Source organism: Haliotis rufescens, unplaced genomic scaffold, assembly GCF_023055435.1.
Source record: "Haliotis rufescens isolate VD_foot unplaced genomic scaffold, xgHalRufe1.0.p SCAF_18, whole genome shotgun sequence".
NCBI lineage: Eukaryota > Metazoa > Mollusca > Gastropoda > Lepetellida > Haliotidae > Haliotis > Haliotis rufescens.
In genome coordinates, this window is record NW_025963868.1 from 27,048,831 (window position 1) to 27,068,233 (window position 19,403).

The 19,403-nt window shown below is 41.6% G+C and overlaps 1 protein-coding gene across 2 annotated transcripts; it reads right to left on the reverse strand.

Annotated features, from left to right (window-relative positions):
* Nucleotides 1-1,811: 1,811 nt before the first annotated feature.
* LOC124120354 (archaemetzincin-2-like) lies at nucleotides 1,812-18,818 on the reverse strand. 2 transcript variants are annotated; one of them, XM_046483162.2, is made up of 4 exons: nucleotides 18,621-18,818; nucleotides 16,174-16,285; nucleotides 14,591-15,107; nucleotides 1,812-2,051 (listed from the first exon to the last, which is right to left on the reverse strand). In XM_046483162.2, the coding sequence occupies exons 1-4, from the start codon at nucleotides 18,681-18,683 to the stop codon at nucleotides 1,841-1,843; spliced, it is 903 nt and encodes a 300-aa protein (XP_046339118.2). In that variant the 5' UTR covers nucleotides 18,684-18,818; the 3' UTR covers nucleotides 1,812-1,840. The 2 variants fall into 2 exon arrangements, with proteins under 2 accessions (XP_046339118.2, XP_046339117.2); XM_046483161.2 differs by lacking the exon at nucleotides 1,812-2,051 and adding an exon at nucleotides 11,319-12,202.
* Between the last annotated feature and the right edge of the window lie 585 nt (nucleotides 18,819-19,403).

Sequence of the window (19,403 nt, forward strand, 5' to 3'; positions counted from 1 at the left end):
ACACTGTGAGTTTGTTGTTTAACAATCGTGCTTGGACCAGATGAGTCAGTGAGCAACGATCCACGCTGTGCGATGATACTCAGCAGTCGTCCATCTAAAAAACATCGACCTCAAGTACGGACTCGACAATCCAGTGACTGATATTATGAGCAATTTCGGCGGCTTACGATGTCAAGCCACGACCAAGTCACTGACCCTGACTTAGTCACTACCCGATCCATTAAGTCGCATTTGACGACCAGCATTGTTGAGTGTCTATTTCAACCTGGAATCCCAAAGAATTAGTGAGTGAGTTTGATATCGCGACGCTTTTAACAGTATTCCAGCAATATCACGGCGGGGAACACCAGATATGGGTTTGAGACATTGTACCCATGTCAGGAATCGAACCCGGGTCTTCAGCGTGACGAGCGAACGCTTTAACCACTAGGCTACCCGACCGCTCCGGAATCCCAAAGAGGGCACTGTGTAATCTCAGAATTCATCTTTTTCATCATAACTTAGAAAACCTAAAAATCAACACACAATACATGCCACATGACTCCGAATAGGAAACAGAAACATTATGGATGTGAATAAACATAGTTTATAGGAGAGCAAATGTTGACTTGAAAGAAAAGATGTGTATGTGTCATACAGCAAACTTCGCCTGTTCATGACCATACAAAATATTGAACTCGGTCTCGTGAAATATATGACGGTTTTGATTTTATAAAACCATCATGCTCTGTGTTAAAACACATCTACCTGGTTCATAGAATAACACACTAGCGACGTACTTTCAGTCCAAAGTTAATTAATTTAATTATTTCAACATTCCGTTACAAGGGATCGACAGAAATTTCACTTGCAAGTCGGTTATTACCAATGGTTTAGTGGTGAATATTGTTGACCGTCGTAATCAATATTAATAATTCACGACGGCTTGCAAATAATCAAATATGTACACGGGGAGCGTCTGTTTGTTGTTAGCTCCAAGTTCAGCAATAGTCCACCAGTATGACGACGGCCTGGACATGTTCGATCCTGGACCATACAAACCAGTGAGTGATATTATGAGCAAAGATGCGCGGCTGAGGGAACGGCGACTTGACGAGTAATCCCATCTAGAAAATCGCCTCTTACGACCAGCATTTGTTGGTTTGTTTTGTTTGTTTGTTTGTTGTTTAACGCCGCACTCAGCAATATTCCAGCAATATGACGGCGGTCTGTAAATAATCACGTCTGTCATTTTTAAGGGTTTTGGTACATGTTATCATTATTACAACTAGCAGACTAAAAATGTTAGTTTCTACCACTGCGCATGCTCATGATATAGTCGGAATCGTACAATCGATTTCTTATGAGTATGGAAGGGGTTTTGTCGTTTTTATTTACACCAACACATCAATGACATTGAACCACAGTATGCCTTAATAGTTGTGACCAGGTACATGAACCACACTTTACATTATTCGTCAGGCTTACTACACTGAATTTCCTGATTATCATTTTTGGTTTTGATATAGCGTTTGATATGTTATCATTCAATGTTTGAGTTGACACAGTCACACTAGTACTAGTCTGTCTTACAGACCCTGATACAAATTAATATCAAATACAGCCCATGCAAGTCTATAATGTTTGGCAAGTCTAGATCACTGCAGTATCAGAGTCACTGGGCTCCTTTGTATTATATTTTTATTAAGATACCTGAACAACTGTTTTTTTTATGTAAGATGTGCTCATTTCAGAGACTAGATGTTAGTCTACAGTCACACCTAAATTATCAAATATATCTGTCTGAGTGGATGCATCAATGCCCCATAGATGATAATCAGCCTGTTAAAAAAACACTTGTTTACAAGATGACTTGCGGCATGATCTTCAAGTTGTCCACAATAGCCATGCATGACATCGGAAGTTTCCACACTTGATCCTGAGGACTTGATATGAATCTGCTGATGGTCGGACACAGAATGCTCGCTCCAACTGTCACTGTCCCTGGATTGCTCAGCTGATGGTGATTGGGTCTCCCTTTGTATGGTACTCTCATCTGAGTTGGAATCAAACTGAAAATTTGTAAGATAAAAAATAAATAGATGTAACTATGATTACAACAATTGCAATCAGATCCTTGATGTCCATTCTCAGGATGAACATTAGTAAAAGATGTAATTTCAAATTACTCATGCTCATTGCAACGATGTATTTTTTTATATAACAATATCGTAATGAGTATTATATGAAAATTATTTGGTCTTTAGGGGTATCCATGCATCATTAAATAACATGAATTTTAAGCCTCAATAATATATTGTTTATGTAGACTGATACGTGTTGAACGTTTTCCCCCGAAAATGGATGGTATTAAACACCGTCTGAAAAGACCATCCTTGAAGTGTTCCTAACATTGGCGCTGGGTGGTGTTTTATCTGTAATCCTTTTTGACCAACTTGAGAAGTCGAATCCACGCTTTCCTTAGTGACTGATTCGCTGGAAACCTATGCAATATCAGCACCCGTCCGTCTACCACTTTTCCATCTATAATTTGAGCTGACAGTGCAATAATGCCGCTGTTTCGTTTTCGTTTCGTTCGTTTTCCAAAACCTCTCCGGAAGTGAACGTCAAGCGCGTGATAGGACCGTTTTATCTCTGTTTTCGAAAGAGTTCACAAGGGGAGATAATAAACCAGGGGGAGATAAGAACTTATTGGCAAGTATTATTGAACTTTAGTGTTTTGTGAAAGCCATGGTAGAGTTCCGACATAATCAGGGAGAACCTGGGATTGTGGGTATCGTTTGGATTAATTTGTAACATTGATTTCTTACCACGCTTGCCGAGATGTTCTGTAACAGCCGAGAGTCGCATGACAACCTTCAAGCTCCTCACAGCGATAGTCCGTTCGTGGAGCTCTCTATACTATACCGAGAGTGTAACGAAGGTGTCACGCGCTGGGAAGGAGTATAGAGAGCTCCGCGAACGGGCTATTACTGTGAGGAGCTTGGACAACCGTGTACCAGGGGACACAACTCATGCAACCTTGGAGATGTGTTTAAATATTCTATTATCATATAAAGCGCAAATAAAATCCTATTTATAAGTATTTTCACATTCAAAGCTGAGGCCACAAAATCAATAGTGTTGTGCATGCATTAGAAATAGGTACAATGATAATGGCACCTCTGTAGTTATGTTATTGTTGGTTTGATAATTACGAAATTCATCTGATAATTGTGTTTGTTGTTTAACGCCGCGCTCAAATATTCCAGCAAAATGACGGCAGGCGGTAAATAATCGAGTCTGGACCAGACAGTCCAATTATTGACATCATGAGCATCAATCTACGCAATTGGGATACTATGACAAACGTCAAGCAAGTCAGCGAGCCTGACCACCCGATCCCGTAAGTCGCCTCTTACGACAAGCATAGTTGCCTTATACGGCAAGCATGGGTTGCTGAAAACCGGTTCTAACCCGGAAAGTGGCGGGAAACTGCCCTGATGCGAGATATATTGTGTTAGAGCCGCAAAAGTGCCGCATAAGAGGCGCAAAAGTGGCACAGAACAGTTTAGAAAAGCTACCATTTGTTGCTGCGTCCTTCTTTTCCTCTGCAATAAGCTTGTTTTCAATGTTCCTCTACATGAGGGAAGGTCGGCCTCGCAGGTTTGTTTGTTTGTTGTTTAACGTCGCACTCAGCAATAATCTTGCTATATATGACGGCGGTCTGTTAAAAAATCGAGTCTGGACCAGGCAATCCAGTGATTGGCATCATGCGCGTCGATCCACGCAATTGGGATACGATGACAGCATCAACCAAGTTGGCGAGCCTAAAAACCCTAAAAAAAGCCTCTTACGAAAAGCAGGGGTCTCAGGACTACACAAGTTGAAAGGGATTTTACACGTCAAGACAGAAGCGATATTTATTACAGATTTACCCAAACAAGTTCACAAGTTATGTCCATTTATTAACTGAAATAAATGTTTGTGACCATAAGATCTCTTTTGTGACTACTATCAGACTCGAAGTATGATAAGCCGCCTCCGTGGTCGTGTGGTAGAGCGTCCGCCCGGAGAGCGGAAGGTCCGGGGTTCGATCCCCGGCCGCGTCATACTAAAAGACGTTAAAAGATAGTAATTGTTGTTACCCTGTCTGGCGCTCGGCATTAAGGGGCTAAAACAAGGACTGGTCTGCTCGGAGTCAATATACTTGTCTGAGGTGGGTATTCATGTTAAACTGCGGCATGGTATCTCAGTGGGTTAGCACTATAAATCGGCATCAGTCCGGACTAGTACAAGCAGCAACACACACACACACACACACACACGTGCATGCACGGGTGGCCCAGTCGTCTAAGGCGCCGCGATTCGCTGTGCAGAGTTGCGTCCCTTGGGCACGCCAGAAACCTATGATTGTGAGTTCGAATCACGGTTCGCTCCGATTATGTTTCTAGGTTTGTCAGCACCATACCCGTACTTGTGGGTTTCACCGAAGTGGTAAACGTCTGAGACCTGCATCACTTCGGGCTTTCCTCCCACATTAAGCTGACACGCCGCGATATAACTGGAATACTGTTAAAACCGGTGTTAAACCCTACTCACTCACACTTTCAATACTGTTCTTAAACTCTGTCTACAAGCTCCACTACAAGTAACTCGCTGTCAACTCATCTTCCTGAGGCAAGGGCTATAACTGTCTATAAATGTCCAGTTTCCCCCCTTGCCGAACTAGGCTGAAATTTCCAGGCTCGATCGTATCGCCACAAGTGGCTATTATGAGTTATGTCCCTTCTGTGTTCCTCCTATGGACCAATCAGATAACATCTCTCATATCACTTTCATTTGCTTCAAACAAAATGGCGGCGCCCAGTCAAGACGATCTGCTCGATAAGCAAGATCTATATTGTATTAAACGGGTCCTACCCCGTGAAGTGCATCAAATCACGTGAGCGCCTTCATTAAAAACATGAAAGAATTTGCAAAATATCTGTCGACGCCCAGTTGGAGCTATACATGATTTGCAAATCCTGCAGTCGACCGAAATCAGCACGTTGAAATTCATGTTGTTAACTAACCGGATGTCTAGTTCATTGCGCGATTTTGCAAGTCCAGCCAAAATGTAATGTAATTGCAGCCTAGTCCGGCAAGGATGCCAAGGATGGAAACTGCACTTTTACAGTCAGTCAGCCACCTTGCCTTGCCTCGGGAAGATGTTGTTTACCATGCATGGTCCCTCTTTAGGGATCGTCCATTTAATAATATCGGAGAGGGGGGAGATGGGGCTGGGATTTTATCGAAAATAATAAATTGTCTCTCAACATTCCTGCAAAAAATGATCTGACTATTAAAAAAAAAAGATTTTTTCTGCCACAAATATCACCTTGTTTTTCCTGTTAAAAAATGTTGGCTCATAGTTTTAATTAATAAAGTAGCTGGTTTTGCAACTGAAGCTAAAAATTTATTTATTTTATATTTATATTTTATATCAACAATGTAACTGAGACAAATAGGTTACCAAATGTGCCATCCCACTCTGAGATCTCTAGCCTGAAAAAAATCACCATAAATATTCTTATGGACCGTCTTCTAAAAGACTTGCTGATCCTGTTTAAGAGCGACACCTTGACAATTTGATGACTTTCACGACCTGATTTGTGTCTTATCTACTTGCCAAATACCTGTCTGACCACACTGGATTCCTGCCAGGTCCCATCACTGTCCGTATTCACAATCAACAGGGACAAACTCTGAACATCCGTGTGTGCACTGACATAACGTATTGGGCCTGTTACTTATTGCTTTGTTTGTTTGTTTATTTGTTGTTTAACGCCGCACTCCGCAATATTCAAGCTATATGACAGCGGTCTTTAAGTAATCGAGTCTGGACCAGACAATCCAGTGATTGACAATATGAGCATCGGTCCACGCAGTTGGGATCGATGACATGCATCAACCAAGTCAGCGAGTCTGACCGCCCGATCCCGTTAGTCGCCTCGTTCGACAAGAATAGTCGCCTTTTAAGGCAAGAATGGGTTGCTAAAGACCTACTCTACCTCGGATCTTCACGGGCCTACTCATTACTGCTGCAACCTTCTTGACTCATTGTATTCGCCTGTTTTATTGAAAACATAACGCTGTGTGTTTTAATATGATTTGTTGATTATTCATTGATTTTGTATGGTCATTTTCTGATTTCACAATTTAGCTCTGTGTGTATCGATTTCTTGGTAAAGCTTTGCTTTTAAATTTGGAAATCACCTGATAACAATAGGTTGTCATAAGAAAACAATTAAATCAAAACACGGAAAGCTTTTTTGAGGAAATAAAGTGTCCATGGAACTCGTCCCTGAAAGGAACTCTAAACTATGTTGACATTGCATTGGGTGCATATCCTGTCCGATGTTGGTTGGTTTGTTTGTTGTTTAACGCCGCACTCAGCAATATTCCAGCAATATGACAGCGGTCTGTAAATAATCGAGTCTGGACCAGACAATCCAGTGATTGATATCATAAGCATCGATCCACGCAATTTGGATCGATGACATGCATCAACCGAGTCAGCGAACCTGACCACCCGACCCCGTTAGTCGCCTTTTACGACAAGCATGGGTTGCTGATCCTGTCCGATGGCTCTAGTCCCTGGAGGGAAATCTAAACTATGTTGACATTGCATTTGGTGCATATCCTGTTCGATGGCTCTAGTCCCTGAAGGGAACTCTAAACTATGTTGAAATTGCATTTGGTGCATATCCTGTCCGATGGCTCTAGTCCCTGAAGGGAACTCTAAACTATGTTGACATTGCATTTGGTGCATATCCTGTTCGATGGCTCTAGTCCCTGAAGGGAACTCTAAACTATGTTGACATTGCATTTGGTGCATATCCTGTCCGATGGCTCTATTCCCTGAAGGGAACTCTAAACTATGTTGACATTGCATTTGGTGCATATCCTGTTCGATGGCTCTAGTCCCTGAAGGGAACTCTAAACTATGTTGACATTGCATTTGGTGCATATCCTGTCCGATGGCTCTAGTCCCTGAAGGGAACTCTAAACTATGTTGACATTGCATTTGGTGCATATCCTGTCCGATGGCTCTAGTCCCTGAAGGGAACTCTAAACTATGTTGACATTGCATTTGGTGCATATCCTGTTCGATGGCTCTAGCAGGGTTAGAAACTAAGTTTTTGACCAAAATGGGAATTAAGTTATTGTTATTGTTATTGCTTTGCGCAATAAATCCCCTTGCCATGACATAAAGTCAAGGTCTGCAGCAACCCATGCTTTTCATAAGAGGGAACTGATGAGTACGGGTTATCAGACACACTGCCCTGAATTATGCATCATATCATAAGTCATCGTATCCCAAATGCATAGATCGATGCTCATGATGTCGATCACTGAATTGGCTGGTCCAGACTCGATTATTAACAGACCGCCGTCCAAGAGTACTTAGTTTGAGACCTGTGAAGATCCTGGTAGAGAACAGGTTTTCAGCAATCGATGCTTGCCATAAGAGTTGAGGATGCTTTTTATGAGAGGCGTCCAACTGAATCGGGTGCTTGATGCATGTCATCATATCCCAATTGCGTAGATTGCAGGGTTAGAAACGAACAGTTTTTGCCCACTAGTCCTTATAATGATAACATATAGCAAAACCCTTAAAATGGGCCAATTTCTACTAGTCCTTAGGATACCTTTACTACTGGGCAGTTTGGTAAGGACTATAGGACTGGTGCCAATTTCTAACGCTGCTCTAGTCCCTGAAGGAATCTATGTTGACATTGCATTGGGTGCATGTCCTTTAATTAAAATATCAACTTGAAAACACAAATAAATATGAATAAAAAAGTATAGTCATAAACTAAGTGAGATGTGTTGGATATATACTGATGACAATAAATAAGGCAACAGTAGAAACATTACTGATGAGTGGCGTTCTGAAGCCACAAACAATCACACTGATACAACACTGTATTACATACACTGTTAATGGATTTGGGGGCATGGGTGGCCCAGCCGTCTAAGGCACCAGGATTCGCTGTGCAGAGTTGCATCCCTTGGGCATGCCAGAAACCAATGATTGTGGGTCGAATCCCGGGTTCGCCCAGATTATGTTTCTAGGTTTGTCAGCACCATAGCCTGTCGTGGGTTTCACCGAAGTGGTAAACGTCTGAGACCTGCATCACTTCGGGCTTTCCTCCCACATTAAGCTGACACGCCGCGATATAACTGGAATAGTGTTAAAAGTGGCATAAAACCCATCTGACTCACTCTCTCACTGTTAATGGGTTCAGCCAATCAGAGTCAAATTATAAAATTAACTTGAACTCATTTCTATTTTCCTCACATCTCCATTTCTGACTGATTAGGGTGAGGGAGTTTTACACTTTTAGCAATATTCCAGCAACACCACGGCAGGGGACACCAGATATGGACTGCACACATTGTACCCATGTGGGGAATTGAACCCAGCCTTTGTCTTGACAGGCCAACACATTAACCACTCAGCTACCCTACCACCCTGATTGATTAGGAAAGTAAACAGATTCAACTACACAAATCCAACTGAAGACAACTGTCTCATCAAATAAACATTTATCTCATATATTGTGTGTTCCAGCAAACTGGGGCGGTCAGCTGGCCTTGTTGGTAAAGCATTTACTCCACACAGCAAAGAACCGGGTTCATTTCCCAACATGGTCAAAGCGTTCGCTCGTCACGCCGAAGACTGGGGTTCTTTTCCCTAACATGGGTACAATGTGCGAAGCCCATTTCTGGTGTCCCCTGCTGTGAAATTGCTGGAATATTGCTAAAAGCAGAGTAAAACCATACTCACTCACTCACTCACTCACTCTCTACAAACAACTCATAATGAGATCAATGTAACTTTTGTTTGAAACAGTAAATGCTTGAATACATTATTATTAAAACAAAAATAACTTATTGCACTATAAACAGTTCTTTGTTGCTGATACACTAAAATACAGAACCTTAATCAAAATTAAAAACAAAACCAATTTAATTTAATTTCAATTTCCTCCAAGCTATTTGTTGGCTAAAATATAAAAGGGGGGACAGGTGGCCCACTTGACTAAGGCACCGCATTTCGCTGTGCAGAGTTGCGTCGCTTGGGCACGCTAGAAACCTATGATTGTGGGTTTGAATCCTGATTATGTTTCTAGGTTTGTCAGAACCATGCCTGTGCTCGTGGGTTTCACTAAGTGGTAATGGTCTAAGACCTGCATCACTTCAGGCTTTCCTCCCACATTAAGCTGACACGCCGTGATATAACTGGAATACTGTTAAAAGCAGCATTAGGCACAACTCACTCACTCACACACTAAAATATGAAAAAATATAAACTAAAAAAAGTGTGTTCCAATTATGCTTTGAACAGTATTCCAGTTATATCATGGCATGCAAGTTTCATGTGGCAGGAAAGCCCAAAGTCATACATGTCAGTGAAACCCACGAGCATGACAACAAAAGAAATTTAGGTTCGATCTGGGATTCGAACCCACAATCATAAGCAACAATGACAGCAAGTTTCAGCAGCTTAGACTACTGGGCCACCTGTGCCGTTCATAGCTGGACTGGAAGACCTGAATGTCCACAGAATAAGTCTGGTAATGTGGCATTGTTTTGACGTTTTCTCAAACGTATCACAACATATCCAAATATTGATTAATGAAAATATGATTATCATGTATGTGTATAAATTACCAATGGAGACCTGCAATTAATCAATTTAAATATATATGATGACACCCATTAGAGCTCCAGACAACATTTTGAGCAATTGAGTTTTTACTCTGGGGTATCTATTGTAAATGGTTTATTATATTTTTCATTGGGTAACCAATATTTTTTCACTCATCTATTCATCACTCTATTGTTTTTTTCCCAAAATTAGTGATCAATGTAAGATTTTTAAAAAAATGAAATAATGTTTCAGATGTATACTGAACTGCAAAAGAAACGGTACAATGGATAGATATATGAGAAACCTTATTTGTCCAAACACTATAAGCATACTTTGAGACATATTAAAAAGATAAAACTTGGCAAACCTGATCATCAAGGTTGAAATTAAAGTGTCAAATGTTCTTAAAGTGAAACACAACACTAGTCTCTGAGAAAATGGCATCAAAAGTCAGTATCTCGTGTGTCCGCCATGTGCATTGATGACTGCCGTGCAATGTCGATACATGGAATGGATGAGGTGGTTGATGAAGGCCATAGCACTTGAGCACATACTCTGAGGAACGCCTGACGCAGTTCAGCTGCAGTTGTCGGCCTTGGTCGGACGTCATTCAGACATCATTGAATCTCGTCCCACAGGTGCTCAATGGGATTTAAATCGGGACTGAGGGCAGGCCATTGCATGGTTCTGATGCCATTCTTCTGGAGGAAGTCTCTTGTTGCTCACGCCGTGTGGGCACAGGTGTTATGGTGAAATTTGTGGTTGCGGCGACGTGCCAAATGAGGTATGGCGTGTGGTCTCAAGACTTGATAAATGTACAGAGCTGCTGTGACACCATTGCCTCTCCCTGGACCAATGTTCTGGAAGACCACAGGGCCGACCCTCTGTGCAAGATCAATTCCACCCCACACCATGATGTCTCTCTCAACAACACAAGCATCCGAATAACGTTCCCCATGATGCCGCCAGACTCTCTCTCTGCCATCTGCTGTTGAGATACAGTAACGGCTCTCGTCTGAGGAGAGGAGTCTTCACCACTACTGGTGGCGACAATGCTGGTGCTGTGTTGCCCACTGAAGACGGTCCCGGCGATGACGTGGTGTCTGAATGGATCCACAGTGTCTGCTCATCAATCATCGATGCACGGTGTCCACATTAATGTGTCGCTGGTGTGTCCCCATGTCCTCAGCAGTAACAAAGCAATCTTGAAGATGCTGTCGCACAGCCTGATGATCCTGACGTCGGGTGGTGACCCTTTGTCTTCCACTACGTGGTCAGTCATCTGTAGTGTTGGTGGTCTCGTACCGTTGCTTGAGCCTGTATGTGGTCCTTACTTGGACATGAAATGCACTGGCTACTTGCCGGGCGGCTTGTCCAGCTTGCAATCGTCCAAGGGCTTCGTGTCGCTGATTTCTTGTCAATCTTGGCATGTGGGAGCAATTCAATAACGAATGAATGTTATCCAAATCAAATTTCATTTTTCCAGACAAGGTAATGTTAAATTTTAGAAACTTAGACAAAAATTACCCAGATATTTAAATGACAACTTTTCATGCAATGTTTCTTGGGGTGATGTTTCTTTTGCGGTTCAGTATATATAACTGTCCTAAATATATATAGGCTTGACTCAGAAAGTAAATTAGCTCGTAATTGTGTTTCGGAAATTAGCTCCTTTATAGGCATGCTGAAAAAGCTTCATTGAGTATTTACGCGTTCTGTTTTTATACATTTGTGTTTTTCATTTAATGCATGCTTTTTTTTTATGCAAGTTAACTGAAAGTATTTGGGGTTTGGATATTTTGGGGGGTATATGCAGCTGATCTGTAGCTCTAGATCTGACCCATAGTAATGTCCTTGCTTGGATTAACAGATAATAGATAATAGATAAAAGATGAGACAAGGTTCACTTTGTCATTGTATATAAGATTCATCACATAATTGCTTGATCTATGTAAATCAGCTGTTTGTCGTTTGTATTGGTGACTTGACCTTTCTCCAAGACATGTCATTAAGGCAGTGAGTTCAAGGGACAATTTGGGGTGTCGGCCGGTACCTTTCAAACTCTCATCATACCATTCCCTATCTTAATCCTCCAGAAATGAGATTCTGCGTCGTTTGTATTGGTGACTTGACCTTTCTCCAAGACATGTCATTTAGGCAGTGAGTTCAAGGGACAATTTGGGGTGTCGGCCGGTACCTTTCAAACTCTCATCATACCATTCCCTATCTTAATCCTCGAGAAATGAGATCCTGCGCCTCAGCCAGCACACCTCATCTTGTGCGCTGCAGCTGGTCCAGAAGTCCAACATCTTCTCGTACCGTTGAGACATGGCAAAGTCACATGAGTAGTGGAGTTTTCTCAGACACACTGGGCACAGGAACACTGGGAGCGAGTCCAACTCCTGCAGGTGGTTAGCTCCGTTCATCAGGCACTTGAAGTGGACACAGTGAGACAGGCCAAACATGTGACCCATTTCATGACACAGGGTCTTGCAGGCTCGGACCAGCAGCATGCTGTCACTGTTGGGAAGAAACAGCAGGAGTGAGTGAGAGAGTGAGTGAGAATAAGTGAGGAGGTTGAGTGAGTGGTTGTGTTTGTGAGCGAGTGACTGAATGAGTGGGTGGTTAGGTGGATGTGAGTGAGTGTGAGAGTGAGTGGTTGTGTTTGTGAGTGAGTGAGTGAGTGAGTGAATAAGTGAGGAGGTTGAGTGAGTGAGTGAGTGAATAAGTGAGGAGGTTGAGTGAGTGGTTGTGTTTGAGTGAGTGACTAAGTGAGTGGTCGGGTGGCTAGTTAGGTGGATGTGAGTGGAGTGAGAGTGAGTGGTTGTGTTTGTGAGTGAGTGAGTGAATAAGTGAGGAGGTTGAGTGAGTGAGTGAGTGAGTGAATAAGTGAGGAGGTTGAGTGAGTGGTTGTGTTTGAGTGAGTCACTAAGTGAGTGGGTGAGTGGTTAGGTGGATGTGAGTGAGTGAGTGGTTGTGTTTGTGAGTGGTTTGGTGAGTGAGTGAGTGAGTGGTTGTTTGTAAGCGAGTGACTGAGTGAGTGGGTGGTTAGGTGGATGTGAGTGAGTGTGAGAGTGAGTGGTTGTGTTTATGAGTGAGTGAGTGAGTGAGTGAATAAGTGAGGAGGTTGAGTGAGTGAGTGAGTGAATAAGTGAGGAGGTTGAGTGAGTGGTTGTGTTTGAGTGAGTGACTAAGTGAGTTGTTGGGTGGTTAGGTGGATGTGAGTGAGTGAGTGAGTGGTTGTGTTTGTGAGTGAGTGAATAAGTGAGGAGGTTGAGTGAGTGGTTGTGTTTGTGAGTGAGTGAGTATGGTTTTACGCCGATTTTAGCAATATTCCAGCAATATCACGGCGGGGGACACCAGAAATGGGCTTCACACATTGTACCCATGTCGGGAATCGAACCCGGGTCTTCGGCATGACGAGCGAACGCTTTAACCACTAGGCTACCCGACCGCCCCGGTTGTGTTTGTGAGCGAGTGACTGAGTGAGTGGGTGGTTAGGTGGATGTGAGTAAGTGAGAGAGTGTGTGGTTGTGTTTGTGAGTGAGTGAGTGAGTGAATAAGTGAGGAGGTTGAGTGAGTGAGTGAGTGAATAAGTGAGGAGGTTGAGTGAGTGGTTGTGTTTGAGTGAGTGACTAAGTGAGTGGGTGGGTGGGTGGGTGGTTAGGTGAATGTGAGTGAGTGAGTGAGTGAGTGGTTGTGTTTGTGAGTGAGTGAGTTGTTCGGTGACTGAGTGAGTGAGTGAGTGGTTTGGTGACTGAGTGAGTGAGTGGTTCAGTGAGTGAGCATTAAGGGGCTAAAACAAGGACTTGTGAATGAGGTGAAATCAAGTGTTATGTTCACTGCATTTTTTTACCGGTATAGTTAGGCTTGGACCAGTACTTCAGGTGACTGCCAGTCCCTGTGGACCGGCAAATAAAGTACCTTATAAAATCTTTGTTACTAAACAAAACAAAACATTGGCAATTTTCATATAAGTATATTTTTTAAAGAAGTCAGCTTGTCTGTTACCATTAGGATTTCCCTTGTTGAATTTTAGTGCAAGGTCACAACTTTTTGCTGTGCTTCAATGTTAAAAAGAAATTTGTAGCGATTTCGTCTCGAAATATTAAAATGAGTGAGTGAGTGAGTTCGGTTTTACGCCGCTTTTAGCAATATCCCAGCAATATCACAGCAGGGGACACCAGAAATGGGCTTCACACATTGTACCCATGTCGGGATTCGAACCGGGGTCTTCGGCGTGATGTGCGAACGCTTTAACCACTAGGCTACCCGACCGCCCCTTATTAAAATGAAAGAGAAAATTGTGACTGAACTTTGTGTAAATGACATGTAGATCACATGTGCATTGAATATGATGTTGAAAGAATTATGACCAGGTAAGTTTCATAAGTTTCATTCAGACTTACAAAAATTAGTGGGGACTGGTAATTTGCCAGTCCAACAGGACTGGCAGTTTCAAAAACCTACAGGAACACTATACTTCATTTCAACAAACAAGTAAATGGTACAGAGAAAATGTGAGGGAAATGTTGGGGACTTTTCCGTTAGTTTGCAATCTAAAACAAATATGGGGGGCACGGGTGACCCAGTCCTCTAAGGGGCCGCGATGTGCTGTGCAGAGTTGCATCTCTTGAGCACGCAAGAAACCTATGATTGTGGGTTCGAATCCAGGTTCGCCCCGATTATGTTTCTAGGTTTGTCAGCACCATACCCGTGCTCGTGGGTTTCACCGAAGTGGTGAACGTCTGAGACCTGCATCACTTCGGGCTTTCCTCCCACATTAAGCTGACACGCCGTGATATAACTGGAATACTGTTAAAAGCGGCGTTAAAACCCAACTCACTCACTCACTCACTAAAGCCAATATGACAACAGAAACAGAGACGTATTCATGGTTTATCTTACCCTCTGTTGTCAAACACGCTAGTTTTCTGCATCCCAAAGTTGTCAAGGTAACGCGCCAGGGAGTGCACACCGCATCGCGCAGCGCAGCTGGCTACGCCGAACACAAAGTTCCAGTCTTCCTCGGGGTAGAGGTCACACAGAGTGATCCCGGCCACACAGAAAGCATCTTTCCTAACCAGTTTCACCAGTCTACTCAACACAACCAATGCATCTACCTGCAAGGTCCTGGAATAAGCGTTCACCCGTTCAGGAACGTCCCCCTTCAGCGAAATTGGAGTGAGGACCTCCACATCCATTCCAAAGAATATGTTGGTGTATGACTGTACAGCTGTGAGTATGCCTGGGGGCACCTGCTCTTCATCAATGCTGAAAGGCTGGATGTAGATTCGATGTCTCACACAGTCTGGGGTGTAATGGGTGGACGCGAGAAAGTCATAAAATGTCTGCTCTGATTCTTTGTGGTAGCTCAACCAATCAGAAGAGCTGGGCTGGTTCATTGCTTGAAATGACTTGACATCTGAAGGGAAAAGCTATATTTATCTGATAGCTTTAAAAAATATGCACAAAAAAATAATTTTTATTCCAAAGGCCTTTAATAAAATAATTTTCAGGTTTCAACCTGCCTTCCTCACTCTTCACCTGACTCACATCATTATATTTATATTTTTTATATAACTCGTATACAGTCAAGTCCTGTTAATCCGACATCGATGGTTGCATATGATTATATCGGATTAAAGAGCATGTCGGAGAAACTAAATTTAGTAGTATCAAATTTCGTGATCGAAAATCGGACAACTACACGATAGATAAGTTTCAAACACTATTCGGATATATGGTGTCGGATAAAGCCGATTGTCGGATTAACGAGTGTCGGATAAACGAGACTTGACTGTATGTGTTCCTTCTTATAAAAAAAACTACCAGTAATCTAAACCTAAAAGTAATTTCATGAAAGATAATTTCAAATGCTTTTGGGGCTATTTCTGGTGTCCCCCGCCGTGATATTGCTAGAATATTGCTAAAAGTGGTGTTAAACCATACTCACTCACTCACTCACTCACAAGAAGGAATTATAAGGGTTAAAATTCTAAGTTACTACCAGAATCGTAACGATATAGTCATAAAGTATTGTATCCCGATACGAGGCCAACATGAAATTACAATCTCTGTATCGCGATAAATACAATAAATTACATATTAGTCTAAAAACACGAATAATAACAGATTTCAAAGGCGAAACAAAACTGTTAAAAAAACAGCTGATGCAGGTTGTCTAGTATTTCCCAGTTGTCTATAAATAGCATAATATTCACAGCGCCCTCTAGTCGATACTTTTCTGCCCTACAATATCCCATTTTTGATCTCTGAAATTCAAAAACAAATTATTCAGGGTTGTTATTCAACTGTGAAAAGAAAGGATATCAACTTATGAAATAATTTATTTTTTTTTTTTTTTTTTTAAAAACAAACAAACTTATGAAATAAAACCTCTGTATCGGGATACAAATGGCATCACACCCATAGTATCGGGATACTGCCGTATCGTGGCCCCACCATATCATTTCAGCTCTAGTTACTACCTGGTATGAAGAACTTCAATAGGCTCTGTGTGTTCTGTGAACGCAGAACATAATGCTCTTCATATTTCAACTCGTAGCTTCCAAACCGTCCTCGTTTTGTTCCATCGTCCATCTGAATGGAAAATATAAACAAGGAGGTGAAAACAGCATATTTTTTCATTTTAAGAGGTTATCAGGGATATTAAACATGTTTCCTGTCTAAGGATAGGTAAAAATTATTCCACTTGGACACAAACTTGATTAAAATTGGAATGAAAAGTGCAGCCTGTTTAATACCAACAATGAAACAAAAAAGGGGTCCATAACAAAATCCTGTCTACATTTAGTTTTCAAAAAGGGGGGGGGGGAGGTTATAAGAGGCGACTAACAAGACAGGGTGGTCAGGCTCACTGACTTGGTTGATGCATGTCATCGTATCCCAATTGAGTGGATCGATGCCCATGATCTCAATCACTGGATTGTCTGGTCCTGACTCGAATATTTAAAGACCGCCATCATATAGCTGAAATATTGCTGAGTGCGGCGTTAAAAAACAAACAAACAAACAAACATTTATATTCTAGACCCAAACCACACAAAATACAGTAGGTAAGGATGCATCTTTTTAATTTTTTTATAAATGTTTTTTCATATGCCTGATTTATTCACTCAGTTCAGTCATATTTTTCTAGTTGATCAGACAGCATCCTGTTTATGAAGTACTACCCAAAAAGATGTACATATGATTTATCTGACATTTTAGTTGAAATGAAATACATTCTATGTTCGGACTTAAACAAAAAAAACCTAAGGCATTAATCCCATAGCTGACAAGTGTAACTTTACTCTCAGGGTACCCGGTGCAGGTCTCAAGAGTTGGGTACAAGATGTCCGATTGGGAACTGTTTAACCGGAGACCTGCCAAAAAGTATTTAGATGCATGCATCCTACTGTATGGAAGCCTTGAAGGGCCATTTGTTTTTTTTGTTTTTTATTGAAATTTGAAGATACTAAGTTGAAATTTGAAGATACTAAGTTGAAATTTCAAGTTATTATCTTGAAATTTCAAGTAAGCATCTTGAATTTCAAATTAGCATCTTGAAATTTCAACTTGGCATTTTTAAATTTCAAGAAGAAAACAAATGGCCCTTAAAGGCTTCCGTACTACTCAGTACCCGCCCGACAGTTTGTACTAATAATCAACTGTATTATAGTTGTTAATTACCGTATTCGCCATAATAAGCACTCTCAAAATTAGAAATAGGGGGCTCTTATTAGAATATAATTTTAGTGAAATACAACAGTGTTGAAAGATCGTAAATTTCGTGGTTTCGTGACAGCCTGAAATGTTTATATATGACAGATATATTTTCCCAAGAATTTAATTTCCCATGATTAAGGATGCATATAACACATGTATTATACGAGAATAAATAAGTCTTGTGCACATTAATCAATTGGAAGGGGTGCTAATTGGGATTGTTCACTAGCCAATATATTAGCAAATATCGCCGTGGTCGTGACTAGCCAATATATATGCAAATATCGCCGTGGTCGCGACTAGCCAATATATTAGCAAATATCGCCCTGGTCGCGACTAGCCAATATATTAGCAAATATCGCCGTGGGGGCTTATTACGTTGAATACTGTATGTGTTGGTACAATGGTTAACTTATACCAGTGTTCGAAATACCTGCCTGCCCGACCGTCCGAGACTCGGGCTGCTGATTTCAACTCGGGCTGCCAGATTTTCAAATCCCCCTGCCCGACGGTCGGGTGAAATTTCATATGTAAAAATATTCTAAATATTTCCCGATGATAAGCATTATTTACATGATGTATTCTAGGATATTAAATACAAATCTGACCTAAAAAGTGTTTGCTATTTCTTTTCTTGCATTACTTCATGTACAATGAATTCGATTTAAAGTTTTAAATAAATTATCCTGAGAAACATATGATTATAGTGGGCAGGCAGGTTTTGGTCAGGGCTGGCAAGTATTTCAGCTAGCCAGTCCTGTGGTCTGGCTAAAAAGATTTGGAGTTTCATACCCTGCCTATAGTTCCCGTAGACTAACATTTAGTCTCTGAATTGAACATATCGTACATAAAAAAACAGTTGATCAGTTATCTTAATAAAAATATAATAAAAAGGAGCCCAGTGACTCTCTTCATTTTCAGATACTGCAGTGATCTAGACTTGCCAAACATTATAGACTTGCATGGGCTGTTTTTGATATATATTTGTATCAGGGTCTGTAAGACAGACTAATAGTTCCCGTTGTAACAACTGTGTTCCCAGATATATCACCCATGAGTACCCAGAGCCAAGGTAAATTACTGATTTCAAGACTGTTGGGTTTTTCCCAGACCAGATCACATGAATATGTCGAGTCGCGAGTCCCGTGATAAGGTGCTGATACAAGTGTGACGAAGAAAAATGAGAACGAAATCACAGACGACCAACCTTCACCACGAGTCCTATGGCGTCTATCAACATGTCATCAGACATGCGAGTAAAATTCGCCATGTCTACGTGACGTATTTCACTGCTGCATACGTTGCATCTGTCAATATCGTTTACTTATTCCTCAAAACACACATAACTTCACTTGTTGACAGGCTGACATAACCAGCTTCCGCATTAACTTCCAAGCTCCTCACAGCGATCGCCCAGTCGCGGAGCTCTGTGCTCCCGTCAAAGCTCCCCACTGTGACAAGTGGCTACAACCATGCTTGGAGTTTAACTCGAAACCGGCTGACCTTCATGTTCATAATTGCTGGAATATTGCTAAAAGCGGCATAAAACCATACTCACTCACTCACTCAAGTTCATAAAAAAGTGATGATCTGTCCTGACGTCGAAAACCCCAACTAAATTATTTTCTTTGTTTGACAATTTTAATTTCTATTTTATCTCAACAGTAGGAATATAAGGGGAAGTTCGGTGATTTTCCGCTCGTCTACAATGTCTTCAATTTAAACTGATAAAACAAAAAACAAACGTAAATTCATCTGGGAAACCTGGTCAGACGTAAACCTTTTATGTAACAAAGAAACGTGACTACATTAAGGCATCGCTGTACAGAGTTGCGTCCCTTGGGCAAGCCAGGAACCTAGCTATGATTGTGGGTTCGAATCCCGGTTCGCCCCGATTATGTTTCAAGGTTTGTCAGCACCATACCCATGCTCGTGGGTTTCACCGAAGTGGTAAAAGTCTCAGACCTGCATCATTTCGGGATTTCCTCCC